Below are 25,928 nucleotides of genomic sequence, written 5' to 3' on the forward strand. Positions count from 1 at the left end.
ATATAGTATAATTGTTATTTTACATAGATAACAATGATATACAATAATTAAGGAGGTTTTGTTTTAAGTTAAAACTTGTTTTAAAGAGCTTTCTTTTTAGGGGAAAAAAATACAAGGGGCAACCTAGATAAAATTAAACAATTAGTATATTTTTGGTCACAGATTTTCTTAATGTCTGTGTTTGATTTCCTTGATATCTATGCATTGATCTTTATGCCAGACCATACCATATAATCACTTGTGCTCTAGCCATCACCCTATGTATTTTTAAATACTTCCCAGCCAGGCAATTCCAGTCTTCAATTCAGCTAGAGTTTAAGAATCATTGGTCTCAAAATGTGGTCTCTGGAGCAGTAGCAACCAGTATCCTTTGGGAACTTGTTAGAAATACAAATTATTGACCCCTTCCTAGACCCCCTGAATCAGCACTCTAGAAGTAGAACCCAGTAATTTTTCTTTTCAGAAGCCCTCAAGTGATTCTGATGCATCCTTAAGTTTGAGAACTGTTGGTCTAGATCTTTGGAAGACCACTCAGTAGCATGTCTCTGCAGGATGGCTATAGATTGGCACCTGTACCAAAGAATGGTTCCATCCTCAGAAAATGTAGACCCCAAAATTAATTCCATATTTATAAAGAAATGAGCCAGTGGAAATCCTACCACACTTGTATGTCCATTGATATCAACTCTTGAGCGATTTGTAGTGTCAGCCACAGGGTATTGACAAAAACACTGTATGAAAAATTCCTGATGTAATAAGCCATGGGATTATCTATATTACTGAAATGCAATAGAAACATAATGCAAGCCACATGTGTAGTTTTAAATTTTTACGTTACAAAAAGGTAAGAAGGAATAGGTAACATATTTTTAATGATGTATTTTATTTAACCCAGTAGATCCCAAATTAATATCCTTTAAACATGTAATTAGTATAAAAATATTAATGAGGTGTTTTATTTATATACTGAATTGTAAAAATCTGATGTGTATTTTACCCTGAACGCTACATCTCAGTTCAGACTAGCCACATTTCAAAGTGCTCAGCAGCTATAGTGGCTAGTGGCTAACATATTAGACAACAAAGATTTAATTCTGCCATAATTTTGTTGTATATATTATTACTACATATAAATGAATAAGTGTGTTTAAAATAAAAAGTTTATAGTAGAATCTAGCCTCTAGTTCTACTTGTTTCGTAGTACAGAGTCCTACTGCAGAATATGCTTTTTTAAAATTTGACACAAGTTTAACATTTCTCTGAGGACAGGGCCCTGACTTCCTGTCATTTATTTACTTCATTCTGAGGAGATTACACCAATCTAAAAATTTTCCTAAGGATTCTTTTCCATTTTATTTTTTTTAAATTTTTTTTAACGTTTTATTTATTTTTGAGACGGGGAGAGACAGAGCATGAACAGGGGAGGGTCAGAGAGAGGGAGACACAGAATCTGAAACAGGCTCCAGGCTCCGAGCTGTTAGCACAGAGCCTGATGCGGGGCTCGAACCCACAGACTGCGAGATCGTGACCTGAGCCAGTCGGCCGCTTAACCGACTGAGCCATCCAGGCGCCCCTTCTTTTCCATTTTAAAAGGCATGATATTATAAGTTGGATGTAAACATTCTGCTGGTTGGAGAGAGAAGTAATTCTTAATAGTTTTCTGAACGTTGTTAATGTTTAGGCAAGAAGTAATATTATACCAACTGGGGTGACCAAGTAGGAAAGAATCACATGTATTTGAGAAGAACAGCGTGTAGCTAAGCATCTGCTTTGACAAAACAATCTGTCTTGTTTTGTCAAATGTATTTGTCAATGTATTAGTCTTCTTTAAATCTGCTTTTATATCAGTATTTTAAAAATTGATGTATGATTTCCAGCCACGGAAACGTAACCAAAATTTGGACAGTTTAAGCTCTTGACTCTGACCTATATTCAGAACTCTGTGACCTTGGATAGGCTACCAAGTGTCCCTAACCTCTGGCCCCTAACTTTTGTCTCCTGTAAAGACTTAAGGACACTAATGCTGTTAAAACATTCAGTATCAGGCCTGTTACATAATACATGCTCAGCTACTGTTAGTTATTTTGTATCATTTTATTTATTTTTAAATTTTTTTTTTAATCTTTATTTATTTTTGAGACAGAGAGAGAGAGCATGAACGGGGAGGGTCAGAGAAAGAGGGAGACACAGAATCCGAAACAGGCTCCAGGCTCTGAGCTGTCAGCACAGAGCCCGACGCGGGGCTCGAACCCACAGACCACGAGATCATGACCTGAGCCGAAGTTGGACGCTCAACCCACTGAGCCACCCAGGCGCCCCTATTTTGTATCATTTTAATTACAGCATAAAATAACATGGAGAATGGGAAGAATTTGAATTTTTGTCAAATGTCCCCATAATGAAAATTTAAATTTTTGATGTGATAGGAAATATTACTTCAATAGAATGTACTTAAGAACTTGCTTCTGGGGCGCCTGGGTGGCGCAGTCGGTTAAGCGTCCGACTTCAGCCAGGTCACGATCTCGCGGTCCGTGAGTTCGAGCCCCGCGTCAGGCTCTGGGCTGATGGCTCAGAGCCTGGAGCCTGTTTCCGATTCTGTGTCTCCCTCTCTCTCTGCCCCTCCCCCGTTCATGCTCTGTCTCTCTCTGTCCCAAAAATAAATAAACGTTGAAAAAAAAAATTAAAAAAAAAATAAATAAATAAATAAAAAAAAAGAACTTCTTTAAATTCTTACATTTTAGTATTTTTAAATAACTTAATTTCTTCAGTGTAAATAGCAAAGAATTTTCCAAATAAAATGCCAAATTATAATAGAAAACTATAATAAATTCCACTGTTTGTGTGAGATAATATAATTTATTTTATTTCCAACATTTTCAAAGAAGTTTTATAAATGAAAAGCTCATTTTATTTTTTTTTTTTTATTTTTTTTTTTTTTACGTTTTATTTTATTTTTGGGACAGAGAGACAGAGCATGAACGGGGGAGGGGCAGAGAGAGAGGGAGACACAGAATCGGAAACAGGCTCCAGGCTCCGAGCCATCAGCCCAGAGCCTGACGCGGGGCTCGAACTCACGGACCGCGAGATCGTGACCTGGCTGAAGTCGGACGCTTAACCGACTGCGCCACCCAGGCGCCCCGAAAAGCTCATTTTAAATAGGAGATATACTTCAGGAATTTAGAAGATTTTAATTTAGACTTAATTATGTTATTAACCCATCTTTTTCTTATGTAATTATGGTATTATTTTGTTGCAGTTAAAGTACCAGAGGATCTTGGAACGATTAGAAAAAGAGAACAAAGAATTAAGAAAACTAGTATTACAGAAAGATGACAAAGGCATCCATCACAGAAAGCTTAAGGTATTTTAAGTTTATCTGAATTTTGTTAGTTCCAGAAGTTTGCCATTTCACACTGTGCATTCAGTCAGTACGTTTTTAAAGCTGTAATATGTTCTATCCTTTTCTTTCTAACTTGATATCCTTGGGAGATTGGGAAGTCTTTCCTATCTTAAGACATTTCACAAATTATAGTCTCCAGACATTTGTTTCATACTAGGCCTATAAAATCTTCATACTTTTAACAATCATTTCTTGTGAATCAATTTATTTTTCTGAAATAGCCAGTTTATCTTTAGGCTTATTTAATTTCTACGGCATAAAATCAGAATTGTAAGTTGATGGACATTTAGATACGACTTAGCTTCATTGCCACACTTATGTTTCCAGTGAATGATTAGTTCACTTTCCTCACTTTTATAAGAATTCACGTTTTTTTCTGGAAGGTTTCTTAGGTATTTTAGAGAATGTTGGAAAAAAGTATATACTGGGATTGTGACCCTCAGCACACTGGTAATTACCATTATTGGTAAGTTAAATCTTATTATTGCCCACTAAACCAGGCTGTATGTGCTGAATTAAATTGAAGTAATATTTTTAACTTCTATCTCATGTAAGTAAACAGTATTTGTGTATAGCAAACCTACAATAAATCATGACATGTATTCTGAAGCCAAGGTCCAAAGCTAAGTAGTACTAGTTTAACCAACATGTATTAGTAGTTCTGACTTTAAATCACGACTGCATAAAACAGATAAATAGCATGGCTTTATTCACAAGTCACATGTGGCAATTGAGGGAAGTCATGTCCAATTGTTAATAGAGTTCACCTCAGAAACAGTATTTTCTCTCATAAAATGAAATGGTAGTGAAAATTTCAAGAACTTTTTATTTTGGGGTGGAGGGCATAGCAGTTGTTTTCCATTTAATTACTTTGAGGTGTTATGAGATGCAAGAAAACATAGGCCCCTCATTTTGTTCCTACCTTGCATTGAAACTTGTCTTTAATTATTATGTGCTTGACAGTAACCCTTTTTTTCCCACCTGTTTTACTTATTTGTTGAGTCACTCATCAGATACTTTCTTCAAGCTTATTGTTTGCTGGGTCCCATGTTCTGTCCTGGTTCTACACAGAAAAACAATGCAGGATGTCTGTCCCTGATGCTCTCACTCCTTCATCTGCCCAGTTGTCACAGTACACATACTCATTCTTACTGATTTAACGGTCTTCTTGGTGACTTTTTTTCTCTACTTTTATCCTTTCTTCGGTCTCTGTTTCTCACCCTCTCTGTGTGTCTCCCTCTGATCCACATACCAAACTTGATAGAGGATGATTCCCTTGCAGTTGGTCACTTGACTCCTTGTTTGGCCTTATGGTGTTAATGGCCTTCCTTTGTTGGGCATTTATTTTAGCTCTTCAATGTTAAACCATAATGTCCCTCTTTTAACATTTCATTAGAAGCTTAGGAAATCCTCAGTTAATGTACTTTATTAAATCAGTATATCTCTGAATAAAATAAGATGGATAAGAGGGAAATGGAATTTCATGCCACACTGTTTTACTATGAATGTGTATTTATATAATTGGAAAAAAACAATACAGTCATTATGGAAACACATTTTGGATTAATCAGCTTTTTTTCTCTTGACACATCTGATTTTTTTTTAATGTGTTCACTGTTTCATACTAATTTTTAAAATTTTGTAGAAATCCTTGATTGACATGTATTCTGAAGTTCTTGATGTTCTATCTGATTATGACGCCAGTTACAATACACAAGATCATCTGCCAAGGGTAAGTGAAAAATTAATACATAGTGAACTTGCTCATTAGCAAAAGAACACCTTACGTTTCTTATAATATTTATTTATTTTTGAGAGAGACAGAGACAGAATGCTAGTGGGTTAGGGGCAGAGATAGAAGGAGACACAGAATCCAAAGCAGGCTCCAGGCTCCGAGCTGCCAGCACAGAGCCCGACGCGGGGCTCAAACTCCTGGGCCGTGAAATCATGACCTGAGCCGAAGTCGGACACTCAACCGACTGAGCCACCCAGGCACCCCAAGAACACTTTACGTTTTAAAAAAGTTCTGTGTATATATACCCAGACACACAATATAGACATATACATATGTGCACACCACACACAGACATAAACAGAGACATATGTCTTTTACCTATATAATATTATTTATGTGTTCTACATGATGTCTTAAGCATTGAATGTTGTTTGGCTGTTTTGGTTCACTGGCCCATTGTATAAATATACACGTTGAATTTATGTGTAATGAAGGAAGGTTATCAGGTATCTGCCATTATATATTTGTAATACCCATGGTACTAAAATACCTGAATAGTGGATTAAATTAGTGAGGGAAATTTAATTTCACAGAATTGAAAATGTCTTTGTAAAGAGTAAACTAGCTATGGAAAAGATGTGTACAACAGAAATGGTACGGTTTTAGAAGTAGTTGTTTAATTAGCATAAGGGTTTTTTTGTTTGTTGTTTTTGTTTTTGTTTTTGTTTTATTCAAGTCAGTTAACATACAGTGTAGTCTTGGCTTCAGGAGTAGAACCCAGTGATTCATCTCTTACACATCACACCCCGTGCTCAGCCGTAAAGTGCCCTCCTTAATGCCTGTCAGCCATTTAACTCACCACCCCCCAACCCTTCCCCTCCAGCACCCTCAGTTTGTTCTCCGTACTTAAGAGTCTTTTATAGTTTACCTCCCTCTGTTTTCATCTTATTTTTCCTTCCCTTCCCCTATGTTCATCTGTTGTTTCACAAATTCCACATATGAGTGAAATCATGATATCTGACTGACTTATTTTGCTTAGCACAAGTCTTTAATAAAAATTTAGTTATAAATAATGGATTCAATTAATATTTTCCTGTTTATATTTTCAATAGGCATATGTGTATTGGCCATCTTTGTTTTCTGGATGGTGTTTTCAAAATCATTTAGCTGTAGCTATTTTAAAAGACTAAAAAAACGTCAGCAGTATTTCAAATCTATTTAAATGTAAGTTTGTATTAAAAACTCTGGGGCGCCTGGGTGACTTAAGTGTCTGACTCTTGATTTTGACTCAGGTCGTGATCTCATGGTTCATGGGATCAAGCCCCATGTAGGGCTCTGTGCTGACAGTGCAGAGCCTGCTTGGGTTCTCTCTCTCCCTCTCTCTGCCCCTCTCCCGCCTGTGCACGCTCTCTTGCTCTCTCTCCCTCTCTCTCTCTCTCTCAAAATAAATAAACATTTTTTTAAAATGTGAATAAATGTTATTTGTTCTGTGATAAGGTTGTTGTGGTTGGAGATCAGAGTGCTGGAAAAACTAGTGTGCTGGAAATGATTGCCCAAGCACGGATATTCCCTCGAGGATCTGGGGAGATGATGACACGTTCTCCAGTTAAGGTAGGACAGCAGGCCATCTGGGCGAAGCTCCTCAGGAAAGTAGCAGCTTCTGTCGAGTTTGTTCATTGTGTTGAAATGAAGAATTGTAGATGAGAAGACTGACACATAGCACTGGGAAGTACTCCTGTTGTGGAAATCGGTGGAGACACAGCCAGGAGGCCATTGTGACAGTTGCTGGGCAGGTGAGGGGAGAGAGATGGGAGAGGAGGGCAGAGGCATGGTGGGGTCAGACTGCACTGAGCTGTTCATTGTTAGGACTCTAGATTTTATTCAATGTGAGGTTAGTGAGAGGCTAAGTAAGAGAATGGGAATATTGGCCGTGGAGTTAGTAAATATAAATTTCCTAGTGTTACTGTAAAAAGAGTAGAGAAATGGGGTAGCAACAGTGGAAATATGTTGGGTAAAGGGAGAGATTTTTATATACTGATTGTAATGATCTAGTTTCAGAGGTAAAAATGATATAAGAGAGAGGGAACGATTGTAATAGCAAAGGCTTTGAGGTAAACAAGGCTGGGACTCGTTTAATACATTCCAGCACTGTTTGAGGCAGTGTGTTGGTAAACAAAACAAAGATCTTTGCCATAATGGAGGATACGTTCTAGTAGAGGAAGAGACAATAAATAGTAAACAGAATAAGTGACTAGATTATGTAGTATGTTAAAAGATGGTGGGTGTTTTGCCAAAAAAAAAAAAAAGAAAAAGAAAAAAAAAAAAAGGTGGAGCCAGACAAGGGAAATGAGGCTGCCAGGGTGTTGGTAGACTGCATTGAGAAGGTGACATTTGAACCAGGATTTGCACTAAGTGAGGGAAGAAGTTGTGTGGATATCTAGTCTACGAGTGTTCCAGGCAGAGAAAAAGTTAGTGTAAAGCCCCTGAGGTGGTTAGGTGGTTTTCATGTTCGAGGTCAGTGTGGCTAGAGCACAGTTAAGTTAAGATTAGCAAATGATGAGGTCAGAGTATGGATAATGGGAGGCAAGGGAAAGCAGATCAGTAGGGCCTTGTTGGTCATCATGCAAACTTTGGTTTTTATTTTGAATAAAATAAGCAGTCCAGGGTTTTGAATAGAGCAATATTACTTTTTCAAAGGCTCACTCTGGCTACTGTTTTGAAAATAGACATAAGCAAGATGGGTAGAACCACAGAGACCACATGGGAAGCTATTGGAGTGTCTAGGTGATTCTTACACCAGGGAAGTAGCAGTGAAGGTGATAAGAGATGGTTGGATTATGTATCTATTCTGAAAGCAGCATCAATAGGATTTCCTTAGATACTTGATAGAGTCAGTTGTCAGGACAACTCCAGTGTTTTGGGCCTGAATAAATTTCCACATGTAATTGACATGGGGAAGTCTGGAGTAGAGTGAATTAGCTCTGGGAAGAAGATCAGGAGTTTGGGACTTGCAAGGGATGTTAACAAATAAATAGGCAGTTGGAGATACAAATTTGGAGAGAGGTCTGGGCTAGCGACATAAATTTAGGACTTGTAATCAAATATCTAAAGGTGATATTTAACTCCATGACCTTACTGGGTAAGATCACCAAGGAAGTGAGGAGAGAGAAGACACAGGATGAAGGATTGTGTCCTGGGCATACCCAAGATTAAGAGGTTGAGGAAGGAGCAGACAACAAAGGAGCTTCTGAAGGAGCTACCAGTGTATTAGAGGGAATCAGAACAGTGCAGTGTAGTGGAAGTCAGGTCAAGAAAATACCGAGGGGGAGGTAGTGATCAGCGAGGTTGAAAGCTGCTGACAGATCAAGGAGGGTGAAGACTGAGAATCGACCGCTGAATTTACCAGTGGAGGCAATGAAGTAGAATATGTGCAAGTTTCCTTCTGCTTACTTCCCCTTGCTCAGTGACTCTAAGAGGCTAGATTATCAGCTGTTAAGTAAAGAGAAGGGAGAAAGTGTTAAAGATTGAGCTAAGAAGGAAGACTTTCTAGTCCAGAAGTGAGTTGACAAGAGAAACTGAGAAATAATCGGGTTGCTGAGCCATACTGAGGTTCCCATTAAGATCTGTGGACATAAATTTGAGGGGAAGCTGTATGGTTGTGTATTGTTTTCTTTTACGTCAGGTAGTCAGGTACAGAGTAATTGGAGAATTAGAAAATTGACACCATCAAGAATGAAGACCAGAATAGACAATGAGGCTGATTCTAGAATCTTCCAGAAATGAAGCGGTCTAGTGTGATCCATACAGAGTGCACTGTTTTGGGTCTGGGTGTGAACTCAACTATGTTGTGTAAAACTAGTTTCCTTTTCATTGCTCTATGGTTTTGTGTGAATGTACCCAACTTTATAGATCCATTTTCTATTGATGGGCACTTGGAATACTTCCATTGTGGGGGGAAATTGACTACACCTCATGCCTTGCTCTATAATCATCTCTAAAAACATTGTAAACCTAGCTTCTGCATTGTGAGCAGCACTGTAATTATAGCAGCTGTGGACAATGTTATATTTTAGGAAGGGGTTAATTTTCTTCTGGCTGGTGAGTAAATCATGGACAGATTCCCTTGAAACATAAAAGGCTGTGTTTTTTGTTTTGTTTTGTTTTGTTTTGTTTTTTTCCAGTTCACCATTACTCCTCTAGAATTTGCTAGAAGACTTCTCCTTGATGGACTCGGAACTCAATTTTTGTCTCTCCTAAACAAGTTGCCAAAATCTTGACTTAGCCTTTTTAGCAGCTTCTTTCTGCTTTGTTTCCACATGTGCAAATGCCTTACAGGGGGCAGTTGTGCACAAAAAGTAGGGCTTGGTTTTTGGAGATTCATTTCTGCTGTCCATTTTTTTCTGGGGCTTTAGCACCTTAAATTCAGGGCTGCTTGATACCCTGATCTCTGATTTTGTCTCCTCAATCCAGTAAGACTGGTAACCTTTTCTCCAGTGCTACCATGTTCCACAAATCTGCTAGCACCCTGAGAGAAAACAGCCATCAGAATGTGTCCCTAACATCCTCGGGGGTCTTGGACTGAGTTCAGGCTGCCATGGTTGCTCTCTGATGCTTTCAACCAGCTGGATTTTATTGGTTATCTAGCCCGCTTTAGGTAGTCTCACTAGAAGGAATTGTATTTTAAAAATGAAACTGGAACATTATAGAGAAGCTTGAAAAGTTAGAAAAGAAAAGAAAAGAAAAGAAAAGAAAAGAAAGAAAAGAAAAGAAAAGAAAAGAAAGAAAGAAGGAAAGAAGGAAGGAAGGAAAGAAAGAAAGAGAAAGAAAGAAAAAGAAAGAAAGAAAGAAAGAAAGAAAGAAAGAAAGAAAGAAAGAAAGAAAGAAAAGAATGTGAAGGTTAGAAGTTCTCAGGAAGGCCCTGTTCACAGGGTCTTGGCATTGTTAGAAAATTCCTTATGCAAACATCACTCACTCCTTGGGCGAAGGCTGCCTTAGTTCCTCTGTGGTCAGTACCACTGTCTTTTGTGTGCACCTAGGTTTTACTATACTGTCGTGTCAGCTCTGTGTATACTTCTCCCAGAAGCAGTGAGGTCTAAGCCAGGGACGGTCCCTTCTTTGTTTCCCTCCTGCAACACTTGCACAGTTAGCCCTCAATAAATAGAAGTTGAATAAATGAATTGTCCTTTACCTAAATTTACCTTTGAGGTTAAATGCAAGATTTTCTTTTTGTTTTTCAAGTTTTAGATTGATGGTTTTGTGCTCAGTACTCTGTGTAGCCATTAACTGGGAAAGGAGAGGGGCAGCAGCACTTTCAGTCATTAAAGAGTAGCCGCAGGCTTGTTGGGAAATTATGACACTTGTGACATATGTATGGACAACACAGATAAATAGTTCTGTGATCTCTGCGCTGCCATGTTGACAGCCCCCAGGGATGCTCCTGGTGTGTGCTGCGAAGGGACCTGATGCGTGCAGTGCAATGGTCCTGTCTAGGCTGTGTTAGTGCTGTGGGAGTCAACGTGAATTGTAAATGCACTGTTGCATGTCCATTTTCTGTTAATTTCAGGTCACTCTGAGTGAAGGTCCTCACCACGTGGCCTTGTTTAAAGATAGTTCTCGGGAGTTTGATCTTACCAAAGAGGAGGATGTAAGTAGAATTTACATGAGGTTCATGTGTGTAACTTGATAATGTGTATGAGCTTATGAATGACAACTAACTGGAATATTTGTTAAAGGAAGATTATCACAGGATTTTGTTGTTTTCCATTAATAGCTTGCAGCACTAAGACATGAAATAGAACTCCGAATGAGGAAAAATGTGAAAGAAGGCTGTACTGTTAGTCCTGAGGTAAGTGTTGTAGTTCATTTTAACAGTTTTATGGAAAGTGTTTTATGGAAATCCAAATGATTGGAAATAAATCGTGATATTGGCATTCATGTTTAGAGAATACAGCTGTTTCAAGACAGATTTTTTTTTTTTTAATATTCCAAATAATGTATCATTTGTGAGTAATTTTCTAGAGTGATTAACTTTTAGGATCAGAGAAAGGGTAACTTTTTTGTGAATGGATGAGATACAGAATTTTTAGAACACGTATCACCAATAAATCCCTAACAAACCGCCCCCCACAATTAGTTTCCTTTTGTTTTGTTTCCCTGAGTAGACCATATCCTTAAACGTAAAAGGCCCCGGACTGCAAAGGATGGTGCTTGTTGACTTACCAGGTGTGATTAATGTAAGTATATACAAAACTTACGTTTTATCTTGTTCCTGTTGTGGAAAACATGTATAATGACATTTAAAACCTTTTTCTTCAAGACTGTGACATCAGGCATGGCTCCTGACACAAAGGAAACTATTTTCAGTATCAGCAAAGCTTATATGCAGAATCCTAATGCCATCATACTATGTATTCAAGGTAAATCTTATCAAAAGGTTTTAATTGCACCAATACGCTTCTTTCCTTAGCAATCTTAAGCTTTGCACGTTACATAAACATACAACATAAATATGTCTTGCCCTCCTGTAAACCATTCATTTTATTAGTAAGTAGAAATGAAATTAAGAATATTTTGATAAAACATCACAGAAACTTTTATTAGCTAGAATTTCTTTTCATAACTAAGATAAATGTATTAAGAAAAATTTTCTTAGTATAATGTAGATACAAGGGTTAAAGTTACAAAATCTACTTGGCAATCATTGCAGTGTCATTTTTCAATTTTTTTTTTCAGATGGATCTGTGGATGCTGAACGTAGCATTGTTACAGATTTGGTCAGTCAAATGGATCCTCATGGAAGGAGGACGATATTTGTTTTGACCAAAGTAGACCTGGCAGAAAAAAACGTGGCTAGCCCGAGCAGGGTGAGGACAAGTTCTTTATTATGAGAGAACAGATTCTTTGTATAAGCGTCAGCTGTAGCAGGAACTGGCTATAAAAACAAAAGAAACAAGCAATCAAAAAGTCCTTGTGGAATACTTTGGTGGGATTTTTCTCCTCATTAAAAACAAAGTATTAGAAAGTTACAGTAAATTACTTAAGTGTAATTTTGAAGTATAAATAAAATTCCATAATTTCAGTTAGTTTGCTTCAGAAATTCTTAAATTACTAATGTTGCTTACTCTAATATAATCTTACATGCTGATGTGCAGTCATTAACTACTTCTTAATTAACCACAAAATAATGATTGTGGTGTTTCTTTTCTAAATTTGTTTTTAGTTGATTTTCATAAATTAGTGTAAGACTAGTCACACTATAAATACCTTCTGGACATTGTGTATACTTTTTTTTTTTTGCCAATATTATATTTCCCAACTGCTCAAAGACTGTGAAGCAGATTTTTATAATAGAGAAGGAACTGGATTGGTGTTAGACCTCAGCATTCTTATCTGGCCACCAACTGGCCGTGTGTCCTTGGACAAATCTTGTTACTTCTCTGCATCGAGTTAGTGCCTAATCCATGCTATCAATCTAGTTGGTCGCTTGGGGTCATTTTCATTTCTGAAATTCTGCAACTTCTATTCATGGGGTTCAGTGTCCCTCCTGTCCTTCTGTAACAACAAAAGAATTTTATTTCAAGGTAACGTTGTAAGTCTCACTAGGGTGCCAGTCTTGACGTAGGGCATGTTCTTTACCAAAGGTAAAGGCAGAAGGTAGTGGTTGCAAGTATAGATTTTGTAGCCAGATTGCTTGGTTTCAAAAGCTGGCTCTACCCTTTGCTAGCTGTGTCATGTTGGGTACATTTTTAAACTTTTTCAGTGCTTTAGGCTTCCTCATCTGTTGGAAATGAAGATATTAATGGTACTATCTCATAGGCTGTGAAGGTTTAATGAGTTAAATATTTGTTGTAAAGTGGTTGAAATAGTGCTCTAACATTGCAAAGTCTTGTATACATGGTGGCTGTCATCTGTTATTATTGTTATATCTCTGTCCCCCATAGAACATCTGCCATTAGAACTACTCATCCCTTGTACTACTGCATAGAGTTTCTCTCCTTCCCACCTGAAACATCTGGGACTGTGCCTCTTGTGCTGGATTCCCAGGACAGACCACCCCTAGGTTCACTGATTCTGTAGAAGAACTCACGGAACTCGGCACATAGTCGTCCTTATGCCTAAGGTCTATTAACAGTATTGGATGCAAAGCAAAATCACGAAAGGCTAACATGCAAGAGCCTGGTGTCTGGAGGAAACCTGGCTCAGGTTTCCAAGAGCCCTTTCCTAGTAGAGTCATGTGGGAAATGCTCAATCCCTCCAGCAACAAGTTTCTCATGAGACTCGGCACCTGAGGTTCTTACTGGGGGCTGGTCATGTAGGCACCCTCAAGTACCAAAATTCCAGACGCCCAAAGGAAAGTCAAGTGTTCAGCCGAAACCACACTGCTTGCACAATGAGTCACTGTTATGTGGAGAAAGTTTTATGTTAATGTGGGAATTGTTTACCAGTGAGGTCCTCAAATGCCAGCCAAGGACGAGCAGACCTTTCTAAGGACAGCAATCTCAGGCCTGCTGTGTTAACTCTTCTGTGCGCAACCTCCATGGCCTTTGCTTTGCCTTATTTTGAGGGGGAGGCCTGCTGTGGCGGTTTTGGTCCTGGTTGGAGGAGGGGAGAAGCGAGGTAGAAGCAAATTCTGTGCCTCTTTTCCAGCTCCCTTTATTTCTTTCATGTCTTTCCCCTCTTCTCTAGGATAGTTTATATTTATTTTGAAATGCAACTGAAATTTATATCAGTCCTTTTTTATACCAAAGCTTCAGCATTGGCTTAGGGCTGTGACTTGTCTTAGAGGATGGATTCTTACCTGCAGTATTAATTTGAATAGGCATAGGGAGCAGGAACTCTTACATTGTATGAGGGATTGATCTCTGTGGAAATGTGCATTTTCCTGGGGACAGGGTCTCTAGCTTTTATTACGTTTAGAAAAGGGTTTTGACCCTAAAAGAACCAGTGGATCCCAATATTTATAAAAAAAGAGAAAAAAAAGTCCAACTTGGTTAGGATTTATATATTTGAAGAAAAGTATGGGAAAATTAAAAACAGCAGCTACTATTTATTGAGTGACTCTGCGTGCCTGGCACTGTGGTAACGTACCTACCATATTGCCTCATATCATGTTTTCAGCCATCATTTTGAAAAAGTTCAGCAGCTTACTTAAAGCTGCATAGCTAAGGAGTGGAGGAGCTGAAATTAAACTAAGGCCTGACCCCAAAGCACTGTACAGCATTCCCAGTTTTCATAATGCATCTTGTAGTGTAGTGAAATTAAATGTGTTTTTTCCCCTCAAGTAGCAATCGAAAAGCATTTTAATACTTTTGTATAGATTTATATATTTGAGGGTGTATATACAGCATTATTAAGTTTGCTTTCTGAATAGTATATTATGCTTCAAAAAATTATATAAACCTGCATCTCACATTTATTTCCCACTTTTAAAAATAGATTCAGCAGATAATTGAAGGAAAACTCTTCCCAATGAAAGCTCTAGGTTATTTTGCTGTTGTAACAGGAAAAGGTATGCAAAGATGGATTCTTACAATTTCAGTTTTTGTTGTTTTCAAATAATAAAGATTAATTTTCTTAGTGAGAATTTCATTGTCTTTCCCTAGGGAACAGCTCTGAAAGCATTGAAGCTATAAGAGAATATGAAGAAGAATTTTTTCAGAATTCAAAACTCCTAAAGTAGGTATATGTTTTAAATACTTGGAGGGAGTAACTTAAGCTGTTCTCACTTAAAGTTTGCTTTATAGCATTAGTTTGTCATTGAATTTCCAGAATTTTTCTGAAATAGTGATCTGGATGTAATAGGCAGTCCTGCAGGCTACTAAGAATTGGGAGCAGCTTGGGGCGCCTGCGTGGCTCAGTCAGTTAAGCGTCCAACTTCGGCTCAAGTCGTGGGCTTGTGGTTCGTGGGTTCAGGCCCCGCGTCAGACTCTGTGCTGACAGCTCAGAGCCTGGAGCCTGCTTTGGATTCTGTGTCACTCTGTCTGCCCTTCCCCTGCTCATGCTTTGTCTGTCTCTGTCTCCTAAAAGTGAATAAACGTTAAAAAAATTAAAAAAAAAAAAAAAAAGAATTAGGAGCAGCTTATCACATGGTACAATACATGCTCACATGAAAAACTGCCCCTGGGGATATGGGCACTGAAGGACAACACGGACACATCTTTAGTTGTTTTACTTATGAAGTGACTTTTTTAAGATCAACACTTACATTTTTATTTATTTTTTTGAGGAAACCCATCCTTCTGGTATTTATGTTTACTTATTTTTTAAGTAAACTCTGCCCCCAACGTGGGGCTTAGACTCAAAACCCCAAGATGAAAGATGAAGAGTTGCATTCTCTACTGACTGAGCCAGCCAGAAGCCCCCAACAATTCAAAATTTAGATTTTTAAATACATGTACTCATTTCTCTTTCAGTATTGGGGAAAGTGAGAGTGGGGTTTGGGGATGTCAAAGGGGTATCTTTAAATAGATATTGACAGAAAATAAGATCCTGAAAAAAAGTAAAAAGGAAGAGTTAAATGACAACTGAATTACCTTGTATGTAGAGAGTCTCTTAAAATGGCAAGGTATGTTTGCCTCTGCATTAGTACAGTAAATCAAGATAGTTCTTGCAAACATAGTCTTGAGTCTTATCTATGGGGACGGGAACTGACAGGTGTAGAGAACTGAGGTGTCCAGCATGGCAGGCACTGGCCTCGGGTGATTATTTAAGTGTGAATTAGTTAACTTTAAAGAAATTAAAACTCCAGTTCCTCAGCACACTAGCCATACACTCCAAGGGCTCAATAGCCCCATGTGGCTGGTAGCTGCCATGTTGGATAGCTCAGATACAGGACATTGTCTGTATCACAGAATGTTTTATTGGATAGTGCTAGTATAAAATGTGAGAGTGGTATTCTCATTATATTATCATAACAAGCACGTTTCCAAATTTGGTGATAGTTATCGTCCTTCTTGCCATTTTTATGTACTTTAGCTTTTATTATTTTTTAATAGGACAAGCATGCTAAAGGCACACCAAGTGACTACAAGAAATTTAAGCCTTGCTGTATCAGACTGCTTTTGGAAAATGGTACGAGAGTCCGTTGAGCAACAGGCTGATAGTTTCAAAGGTAAGTTGGCTGTTTAAAATAAGCTGACAACTTTAGACATTTTATTAGTTGGCAAGGTTAGGTATCTGTCAGATTTTTTATTCCTTTAACAGTGGCTTTTTACTCCCATTTTCTGTTAGATAATATGTGGAAAATGGAAAAAATATAAATCTTTAGTTGTTGTACGAGAACACTTTCACCTTCAGAGGAAACATCCCAAGGAGGACTTTGCAGATTTTCAACAGAGTAGAAAGTTTGCAGTAGTGTTTGAGAGCAAGAGCTTAGTAAACCATAGTGGACTCAGATTCCCCCTTCTAGAGGGAAGAGGGGACTGGTGTTGGGGGGCAGAGCAGCCTGTGCTTCAGCTACTTTGTACCAGTTCCTGAATGCCACGCTTTCTTGCTCCTTGGCTTTGCTTCCATAGTTTCATTTGATGAGAGTATACTTACCTTTCCTTTTCCCATGTAGAAAGTCCACCTGCTGAGTCCCTCAGCAACCTTAAGAGTATTGTTGTTACTCTCATTTTACAGAAGAAGAAACTGGGGCACAGAGTAACTTACCTAAGTGGTGCACCCAGCTCATACATGGTCGAGAATAGACCCAGGATTTGAATCTTGGTGGTGTGATTCCAGAACCCATGCCTTTAGCAGCTGTACTAAGCTGTTCCCTTGTGTGTGTTGTGGATTGAAAATGGAGAAACTAAAGTCAAGGAGATTAGTTTGGAAAACTTGCAGAGGTGAGATTCTGACATGTTGAGAGCCCACGGCACTCAGGAGCCATAGGCGTGCACTCAGCAATTCCGTTAGTACAGAGATGTGTGAGATCACCTTTAACCACTGCAGCTGGGAAGAAAGAGAATCCTTAAACTGGAACACCTTTTCTTCTTCCTTAGCAACACGTTTTAACCTTGAAACTGAGTGGAAGAATAACTATCCTCGCCTACGAGAACTTGACCGGGTAATGTTTGTGTACCTCATGTATTTTGTATATGTCTTATTTGATACTGTGCTCTAACAAAAATTTATGTTGATGAGCAAACTCTGGTAAGCCAACCTGCTTCGGTTTTGACCATAAGATTACTAATTTAGAGCTGCAAGAGTACATTCCCGGAGCAGTTATCTCTTCTACGATAATTTAAATTATTTATTACATAATATTAAAAAATAATTACAGATCATAAGATACTAAAGCAAGTATTTAAAAATGTTTTCTGATAAAATGAAGAACATTCTTTAAAGGTCTTCTAGAATTAACATATTTATGTAATACAGACTTTTTAAAATCGTACATCGACTCTTTTACCTTTTCAGCATTTACTGTGGAGAAATATACTCTGATTAGTGGGACTTAAATATTGGTATTCCTTGATTTTAAAATGCCGTGTTTTATAAAACAGCATCAGTTTACTAATACTAATGGACTAAATATGTACTAATGGACTAATATGTACTAATACGTTCACATAACATTTGTTATGTGAAACACTTACCTGACTGAATAAATGTTACATGAAAAACTACAGTGAGCATTGAATGAGTCTTTGTCCTTATCTGGCTATTTCTCATTCCTAAAAATGAGACTAGAAGAGAAGAGCATTATTTGCGGTCATGCCTGCTTCAAACCTAAGCTCAGCCTGTTTGCCTGTCAGAGGCCTTTGTAGAGATCTCTGAAACTCATGGTAGGGCAGATTGACTCTCTTGTGAAAATCTTACTTATTTGTATCTATATTACCTAGAACGAACTATTTGAAAAAGCTAAAAACGAAATCCTCGATGAAGTTATCAGTCTGAGCCAGGTCACACCAAAACATTGGTGAGTATTTGACCTTTTCTCAAAAATATTGCTATATAGATCATAATGAAATACTAACATTTAGGTTGATAAAGCAGTGATTTATTGTAGCCTTGGCTCATCCCCCAAAACACTTAGTAAATAAGTAATAGTATAAAAGTATGTCTTTTTTCAAAACATAACCACTTTTGTTGTCTAACCAGGTAAGTATTTAAGTACAATAAATTATGTATTTATTTAAGTATGTTTCAGAAAAGATATTCTGAAAAATTGTTCTCTCCACAGTCTTTTTAAGTCTTGTTTCATCTTAGGTTTTTCTTTACCTTATACTTAATAAACACTTAATTTTGATTTCTTTCAAGTCATTTAGGCAAAAGTTTCATCAAATTGTGCTTAAAGATTTGTCTTTCAAAATTGGTTACTCTTGTTAGATTAATCACAGAGAACAAAACTATCGAGAAAATTGGTTTGTAAAGGGAAAAGGGTACGTGTTTTTAAGTTCTCATTTCTGAGTAGGAGCAGTTGGTGCTTTTTATAATATACACCTCATATGTTTTGTACAAATAATATTTCAAGTTGAATTCTATTTGAGATTCTTAAAAAATAGCAGGTAAATCCATCCTTTTGAAAACTACTCCTGCAAATCTCTCTCAGGGCAAACTATCACCTTCTATTTATGTGTATTTGGCACTCTTAAATTTATTGGAATGGGGCACTAACCAGAATAGGTTCTATGTACCTCAAGTAAGCTATGTATAAATAGCCTTGATTTTTTTGCAGTCATATTTTAATGAACAAATTCATTGTACATAAATTATGTTTCTAATGAAGCCTATACTGTTTCTAAGAATTTATCATTCTTGGAATAGAACTATCCTTATTGCCATTCTTTATAAATATTTTCTGTACCTCTTCTGTTGAAGAGGTTCTGTAAAGAGTTGAAGATTATCAAAATTGAGCCTAGACAGTGTCCATTACTTAAGTTTGAATTCAGTATTGCTAGTTTCCCCATCCTGGTGCCCTTTTTTCCTCAGTTGGTGAACCATTTTCTTTCTTTAAGGAGTCAAAATTTGCCTACTTTTAATCTCCTCTCCTTATCCCCAAAAGGATTCTGATCTTATCTATACTTGTTGATTGATTAGTCAAGTGTGTATATATATCCAGATTATCTTTGTTATTATTTGTATTTTAAACCAGTTCTGTGGCTTTCTGTAAGCCAAATGGCTTTTGAAATTTCGAGAGGTAGATGTATATACACACCCACACACGCACATGCATGCGCATGCACATAAAGAATGAACACTACTTCCATTCTAGGTTATATGAGGACAGTATACACAGAAAGTGATTTGTAAACTGTAATAGCTGGTAATGCTGTTTATGGGAGAAAAATAGGGTGCCTCTGTAAATTCCTGGCATCACCAGATGAAATGGTTAGTGTCGTTTGGGCAGAACAGTCTGAAATCAAAGTATTCCTGCACTAAAGTGAACCATGAGGTTAAACACCGTTTATTTAGTATGCAGGTGGCTGAAGGGAATTGTGAAGGGCTGAGAAGCCTATATTTCCAGAGTGCGTGTAGAGAAGGCAGGGGAGGGAAGGAGGACATCTAGCTGCTAGCGATGTATTTTGTGAGCCACTGGAGCAGGTGATTCTGTATTTTATCAGATCAACTTTTTTTTTTTTTTCCTGGTTCTAAAGCTTGATACAAACATAGATCAAAATAGCAGGTCCTAATTGTAACTGTTCATGCCACACTGAATTCAACTGCATTGTACCCAAAATATTTTATTTTTGTGACATAGTTGATGTTGCCTTAAGCAGTATTTTGTTCTTGTTGCATAATGAATGCCTTATGTGATATTTTAGGGTGCATGCCTAAGATGTTAATTATTTCATTGCCAGGACTATTTGATCTATATTTGGTGATCTGGAAACAGTGTTACAAGCGTTTTATGTCCTAAACATGATAGTTTGTTATTAAAGGCATTCTAGTCTACTGTAACTATATTTTAAGAAAGTTATTGGGGGTTTATATTCAACGTAAGTTGCATTATAGGGAGAAATAGGCTCTCAGCGTTTCCACACAATATACCTGACCTGATCATCAGGGATTGATTGCTGACATTAAGTATAAGATTGATATATCGTTAACATTATGTGACTGTTACTATAGATAGATCTTTTTTTCATATGTCATTTAGAAGGATAGCTGGCTGGATTTATAGAAATACTTTAAAAAATGCTACAGTGTTATGCATACAGCTATTGGTTAAAAGTACTGAGGGGCGCCTGGGTGGCGCAGTCGGCTAAGCGTCCGACTTCAGCCAGGTCACAATCTCGCGGTCCGTGAGTTCGAGCCCCGCGTCGGGCTCTGGGCTGATGGCTCAGAGCCTGGAGCCTGTTTCCGATTCTGTGTCTCCCTCTCTCTCTGCCCCTCCCCCGTTCATGCTCTGTCTCTCTCTGTCCCAAAAATAAATAAACGTTGAAAAAAAAATTAAAAAAAGAAAAAGTACTGAGTTTATTTTGTTGAAATTTGAAAAAATGAAAGGAAAATGGGAACTCACATTTGAGTCCCCTGACTTAGATTTGAGGAATCAGAAAAGATCTCTGATACCATAATCCTGGATTTAAATTTTTTTTTTCAACGTTTTATTTTTATTTTTGGGACAGAGAGAGACAGAGCATGAACAGGGGAGGGGCAGAGAGAGAGGGAGACACAGAATCGGAAGCAGGCTCCAGGCTCTGAGCCATCAGCCCAGAGCCCGACGCGGGGCTCGAACTCACGGACCGCGAGATCGTGACCTGGCTGAAGTCGGACGCTTAACCGACTGCGCCACCCAGGCGCCCCCATAATCCTGGATTTAAAGAAGAAAGTGGTGTGACAGGAGAATTGCAGAGGCCAGGAGATGAGAGAAGGCAAGGGGACACAGGTGGCTGAGGGCTGTTACCTAAAGCTTTAGCATAGAAGGAGGCAAGAGGCAGGAGAGAAAGCAGTAGATAGAAACAAGATACAGATTATTAAGGGCCATACAAGCCATGTTCGGAAGCTTGGAATTTATCCCATGAGCACCAAGGGCCACTGAATATCTTTAGGGCAGATTTGCAGTTTAGAAAGATCTTTATAGTAGGGCAAGTGGGATGCTGTGAAGAAGGAGGCAGTGAGCAAGGAGGCCACTGGCTGCTGAAATTACTAGATGAGAGATGATGGCAGCTTGAACTTGAGTCAGGATGGTGCAGATGGAGAAGAGGACACAGTTTTGAAATATTTGAGGAGTTACCTAGCAGATAGAATTGACAGGATTTAGTGACTGGATGTGTAGATAATGGAGAAGTTCATTAAACAGTGAGTGCATTTCTACATAGTAATTACATTGCTGCTAATTTATAGGAGTGAAGATATATTTGACAAAGATGAACATAAGAATCGTAAGAATCATCACCATGGTTTTGTATTAGTGTAAAAAAATTGAAAACTTCCGTTTCCTATTTGAAATTACGTCATATTTGATTTATTCATAGAGTGTATTACTGTGATGACACTATGGAAGAATGTAGGAAATTGACATGGAAAACGGTACAATATGCTTTTAACTAACGTAGTATGTGCAATTTGATCCACTCATGTAAACACACAAATATTTATGCAGGCATTAAATGTTTTATTGATAAATAAAGCTGTGAATAGTGGTTATACCACTTTTGAAAGGGGAATTATGGAGGACTTACTACTTTTTCTGTATTGGTTGAAGTTATTATATAGGGTAAGTCCTTTGCTTTGAAAGAAGAAATTTCTATTTTGAAAAGTGTTTTGATTAACATGCAGTGTAGACAAAGATCCTGGAGGTACAGAGGTGAATGAGCAGAACTATAATGTTAACTGAATTTTGTGTGTTTATGGACTTTTCCCTAGATGATGGCAAAATTTAGAGTAGAGAAGTCTACCATCATCTAAAACATGCTAGGAAACGTAAACAAGGGCTCAAGTCAGGGTAGCAGACGGTGTAAACTGGCCTCACAGCACTGGAGTTTACACGAGAGCTGAGGACTCTTGTCCGGGGAGAGATTTTGGAGTGAAGGGAACCTGGCTTCTACTCCCTAACTCAGCACCTTCCAGTCAACAGGATGTGAGGACAGTCACTGTCTGGAAGGGAGAGCCAGGAAAGGTCTGAGGATATATGGAATGGGGAAAGAGTGGGAATGTAAAGCGGTTTGTTTGTTATGGAACAGAGTATTGGGGGCACAATAAACATGATTATGAGGGAGAGGAGCAGGGGGAGTGTGGACAGAGGACAGCAGCTTGGTGACGAAAGGGCAGGTGAGGATGGGTGACAGGAGCTCCCTGTGGTGGACTGGAAAACAGCCTCCTTTGCGAACATTACCTAAGCTCGTCAGGATTTGGTGGTCTGGGATTTTGTTATTATCTCCTCGAAAGGGTGTCTGGAATGTCAGTTCCTCCCCCACAGACCCCTGGGAGGAGGTAACAGACCAAGTCTTTTCTGACGCAGGAGTGGCAAAAAGCCCTGGTGGTCAGAGGCTGGATCCTGGTTTTTTGCTTATCTTTCAGAAATCTTGGGTTTATGTTTAAAATTTTATCCAAATAGGAGGCACTGACAAGCTTTTTTTCTTCCAGCCTGCTCCTAAAATTTTCCGCCTATCATTATGTGTCATTAACACCGTGACTAAATTGACTTTGTCCTTCTGGTCCTCTGTGGTGTGTCCTCTCCTCGCACTCTTTCTTTTGTTTTCTGCTTGTAACCCAAAAAAAGACCTGAAAGTTAGCAAGGGGAAACCAGCAGCTAAGCCGATTGACTCAGTACACTTGACTTTACACAAAATGTTAAGTGAGTGTGAGCAGTCTTGGATGGGAGGGAGTGTTGGCGCTCCTCAACTAAGAAAATTGCATCTTGGCTTCTGGACAGCCGGGATGTTGCTGCTACAAAAGTGGCTGTCGTAGACGGTTGAGGTTGCTGACCGCTTTTGGTAAGCAGAATGTTTTTTGTATGTTGTCGTATTATCTCGCAGTAGAAATTAGTTTGGGAGAAGCCAAATACGTATTTTCTTGAGAGTTCAGTTTTTTTCTTCATTGAAATAGTTGTTTTTTTCTTGCTTAGAGATCTGTGGTCTTGTAAGGTACTTTTTAAGGCAGGATTCTCAACTTGGTTATGCATCCTTTATAGTGTTGCCTTTATCATGATGTGTTGACCAGTTTTACCTAGCAATATCCCATAACATCTCTGTGCTCTGTGCTGTGGTCTGATAAATTGTTAAAATTATACCTAGAAATTCTCAGTCTTGGACTACACTTTTCAGTCAATACATAAAAAGTCTGTATAGGCAAATAAGCACAGGAAAAGATGCTTAAAAGTATTCGCCATTAGGGAAATGCAAACGAAACTGCAATGAGATACCACCGTAAACCTGTCAGAATGACTAACCATATCAAATGTTGGCAAGAAGCAGAGCATCTAGAACTCTCATACTGTGCTGGTGGGAATGTAAAATAGTTCACCCATTTGGACAGTTTGGCAGTATCATAAAAAGTTAACTATGTAGCTACCAAATGATCCAGCTCTTCCAATCCTGGATATTTTGCCTGAGAGAAGCAAAAGTATGTGTCCATAAAGACTTGCATGTGAAAGCTCATTACGGCTTCATTTGGAAGAACTAACGGTGGGAAACAACCCAGATGTCCAATAGCAGCTAAATATGTAAACAGATCCATGCAGTGGAATACTACTCAGCAATAAAAAGGAGTGAGACAGGGGCGCCTGAATGGCTCATCAGTTAAGTGGCAGACTCTTCATTTCAGCTCAGGCCATGATCTCATGGTTCGTGAGATCGAGCCCCACATTGGGCTCCGCACTCACAATGCATGGAGCCTGCTTCCTGTTCTTTCTCTCCCTCTCTCTTCTCCTCCCCCACTCGCAATCACTCTCTCTCAAATAAATAGACTTAAAAATATTTTTTAAAAAAAGGAGTGAAACATTGATACATACAACAATATGGAGAAATCTCAAAATGGTTTTGCCGAGTGAAAGACAGACAAAAATAAGAGTATATACTGTATGGTTGCATTTATACACAATTCTAGAAAATATAAGCCAACCTCTAGTAACTGAAAGCAGATCCAGCGGCTAGAACTTTTGAAGATGATGGATAGGTTGGTTCTCTTGATTGTGGTGATACACAGGTTTGTTCATATGTCAGCACTGTAAATATGATACTTCAATGCAGCTGTTTTTAAAAACAATATAATATTTAAATTTGATGTTTTTGAAACTTGTTTTGTCTAATTTCAGGGAGGAAATCCTTCAGCAGTCTTTGTGGGAAAGAGTATCAACTCATGTGATTGAAAACATCTATCTTCCAGCTGCACAGACCATGAATTCAGGGACTTTTAATACAACAGTGGACATCAAGCTTAAACAGTGGACTGATAAACAGCTTCCTAATAAAGCAGTAGAGGTTAGGATATAATTTAATTAAATGGGTAAGAAGCATTATGTGAAGGGAGTAGGAGCCGTGAATTTTAGGTTTTATTCCCATCACAGCCACTTTTTCTCCTTTTAGTCTTTAGGCTCCATTTATTCTCTATTCCTTATCTCTGTGTTGGGGTCAGCCTTAATCCTATTACCAGTTACTACCACTATAAAAATTTACTGATTGGCATTTTGTTGGTCCGAGGGCATTGGTCCTGTTCCAAAGATAGCATTTAACAAAACCAGCAAAATTTGCTTAACTGTGAACTGTTTTTAACTTTTTCTGCGAATAAGGATCCCATAAGAAAAATGTTTAATGGTTGAACTATTTCATCTATTGATTTTCTGCAGGGCTCAGTTGCACTTAAATAATCATTTCCTTAGTTAGGATCCTGCCAGAACATTAGACCAAGAATTATAAGAAAGTCCCTTAAAGAATGCTTATCTGTTACACATTGGCTATACCATGTAGTAGTTGGGTGGTCTTTGGACTCCAGGTGCTTAACCTTTCTGTTTACTTGTACAATAGGGATGATGATGTTGCCCACCTCGCAGATTGTTATAAGGAGTAAATGTGCGTAATACATAAAATACTTAGACACACCTGGCCCACGGTAACTGCGCAGTAAATGCCAGCTGCTGTTACTGTGATGATGAGCATCCCCTGAGCTGATCTGCCACGCGTATTAGTCTGAAGAATGATTGCGCTCGCTCAGTAAGACGCGGTGTGTCCTGTGCCTCTTCGTGAGGTTGTTCACAAAATGAGAGTCAGTGTCAAAGATAATTTCATTTTTCATACTTATCTTGTCAGCTTCTAATTATTTGGGCGTCATTCCCCCCTCTCCTGTCCTGCTCCAGCCCTGACTGCACCTGTTTTCTCAGTTTCTTCCAGCTTCTCTTTCTGAGAGCTGGCAGCTGCTCTGCTGAAGCTGCATACTGCTGACCCCTGTCAGTTCTCCACACATTTACCCCTGAAATAGCTAGAGAGCTGCTGCCATCACTCACCAGCTCTCCTCACAACCTGCCTAAAAACATCTGTGTGGCCCCGGTCCCACGGTAGGATATTTTCACATCCTAAGGCTCGGCCATGGAAGTGGTCATTCTGTCTCCTGCCGCCTTCTCCCTTCTCACCTGGGTGTGGCAGAGACATGAGGATCTGCCGAAGGTCAGGAAACATAGATTCTAATACCTCATTGGATATTCTTGAACAGCCATCTTTTTTATGCCGTGATTTCTTCATGTTTAAAAGGACCAGGGCTAAATAAAAAACACAGCATTAACCAGCCCACTTAATCATAAGTAGATTTAGTTCTTCGTTACTTCTGGCACTGGGCTCTTCCTTCCAGGTAATTAGGAGTTAGCTGTGATAGAGCCTGAATACTGCTGGGTTCTGTTTGAAGGTATTGATGCTTTGCTTCATATATTTGCATAAA

At 38.5% G+C, this 25,928-nt stretch overlaps 1 protein-coding gene across 6 annotated transcripts in view; it reads left to right on the forward strand.

Annotated features, from left to right (window-relative positions):
* The window catches only part of OPA1 (OPA1 mitochondrial dynamin like GTPase), an 86,962-nt gene that overhangs the window by 24,212 nt on the left and 36,822 nt on the right, over positions 1 to 25,928 (forward strand). For all 6 annotated transcript variants that reach the window (XM_030330677.2, XM_030330676.2, XM_030330674.2 and 3 more), the window contains 14 exons: positions 3,257 to 3,361; positions 5,046 to 5,132; positions 6,633 to 6,746; positions 10,699 to 10,779; positions 10,906 to 10,980; positions 11,297 to 11,368; positions 11,452 to 11,551; positions 11,868 to 11,998; positions 14,571 to 14,643; positions 14,738 to 14,810; positions 16,130 to 16,245; positions 17,117 to 17,181; positions 17,960 to 18,036; positions 24,316 to 24,481. In XM_030330677.2, coding sequence (XP_030186537.1) covers positions 3,257 to 3,361; positions 5,046 to 5,132; positions 6,633 to 6,746; positions 10,699 to 10,779; positions 10,906 to 10,980; positions 11,297 to 11,368; positions 11,452 to 11,551; positions 11,868 to 11,998; positions 14,571 to 14,643; positions 14,738 to 14,810; positions 16,130 to 16,245; positions 17,117 to 17,181; positions 17,960 to 18,036; positions 24,316 to 24,481 — 1,335 coding nt within the window. The remainder of the gene's footprint in view (positions 1 to 3,256; positions 3,362 to 5,045; positions 5,133 to 6,632; positions 6,747 to 10,698; positions 10,780 to 10,905; positions 10,981 to 11,296; positions 11,369 to 11,451; positions 11,552 to 11,867; positions 11,999 to 14,570; positions 14,644 to 14,737; positions 14,811 to 16,129; positions 16,246 to 17,116; positions 17,182 to 17,959; positions 18,037 to 24,315; positions 24,482 to 25,928) is intronic.

This window comes from Lynx canadensis, chromosome C2, assembly GCF_007474595.2.
Source record: "Lynx canadensis isolate LIC74 chromosome C2, mLynCan4.pri.v2, whole genome shotgun sequence".
NCBI classification, from domain to species: domain Eukaryota; kingdom Metazoa; phylum Chordata; class Mammalia; order Carnivora; family Felidae; genus Lynx; species Lynx canadensis.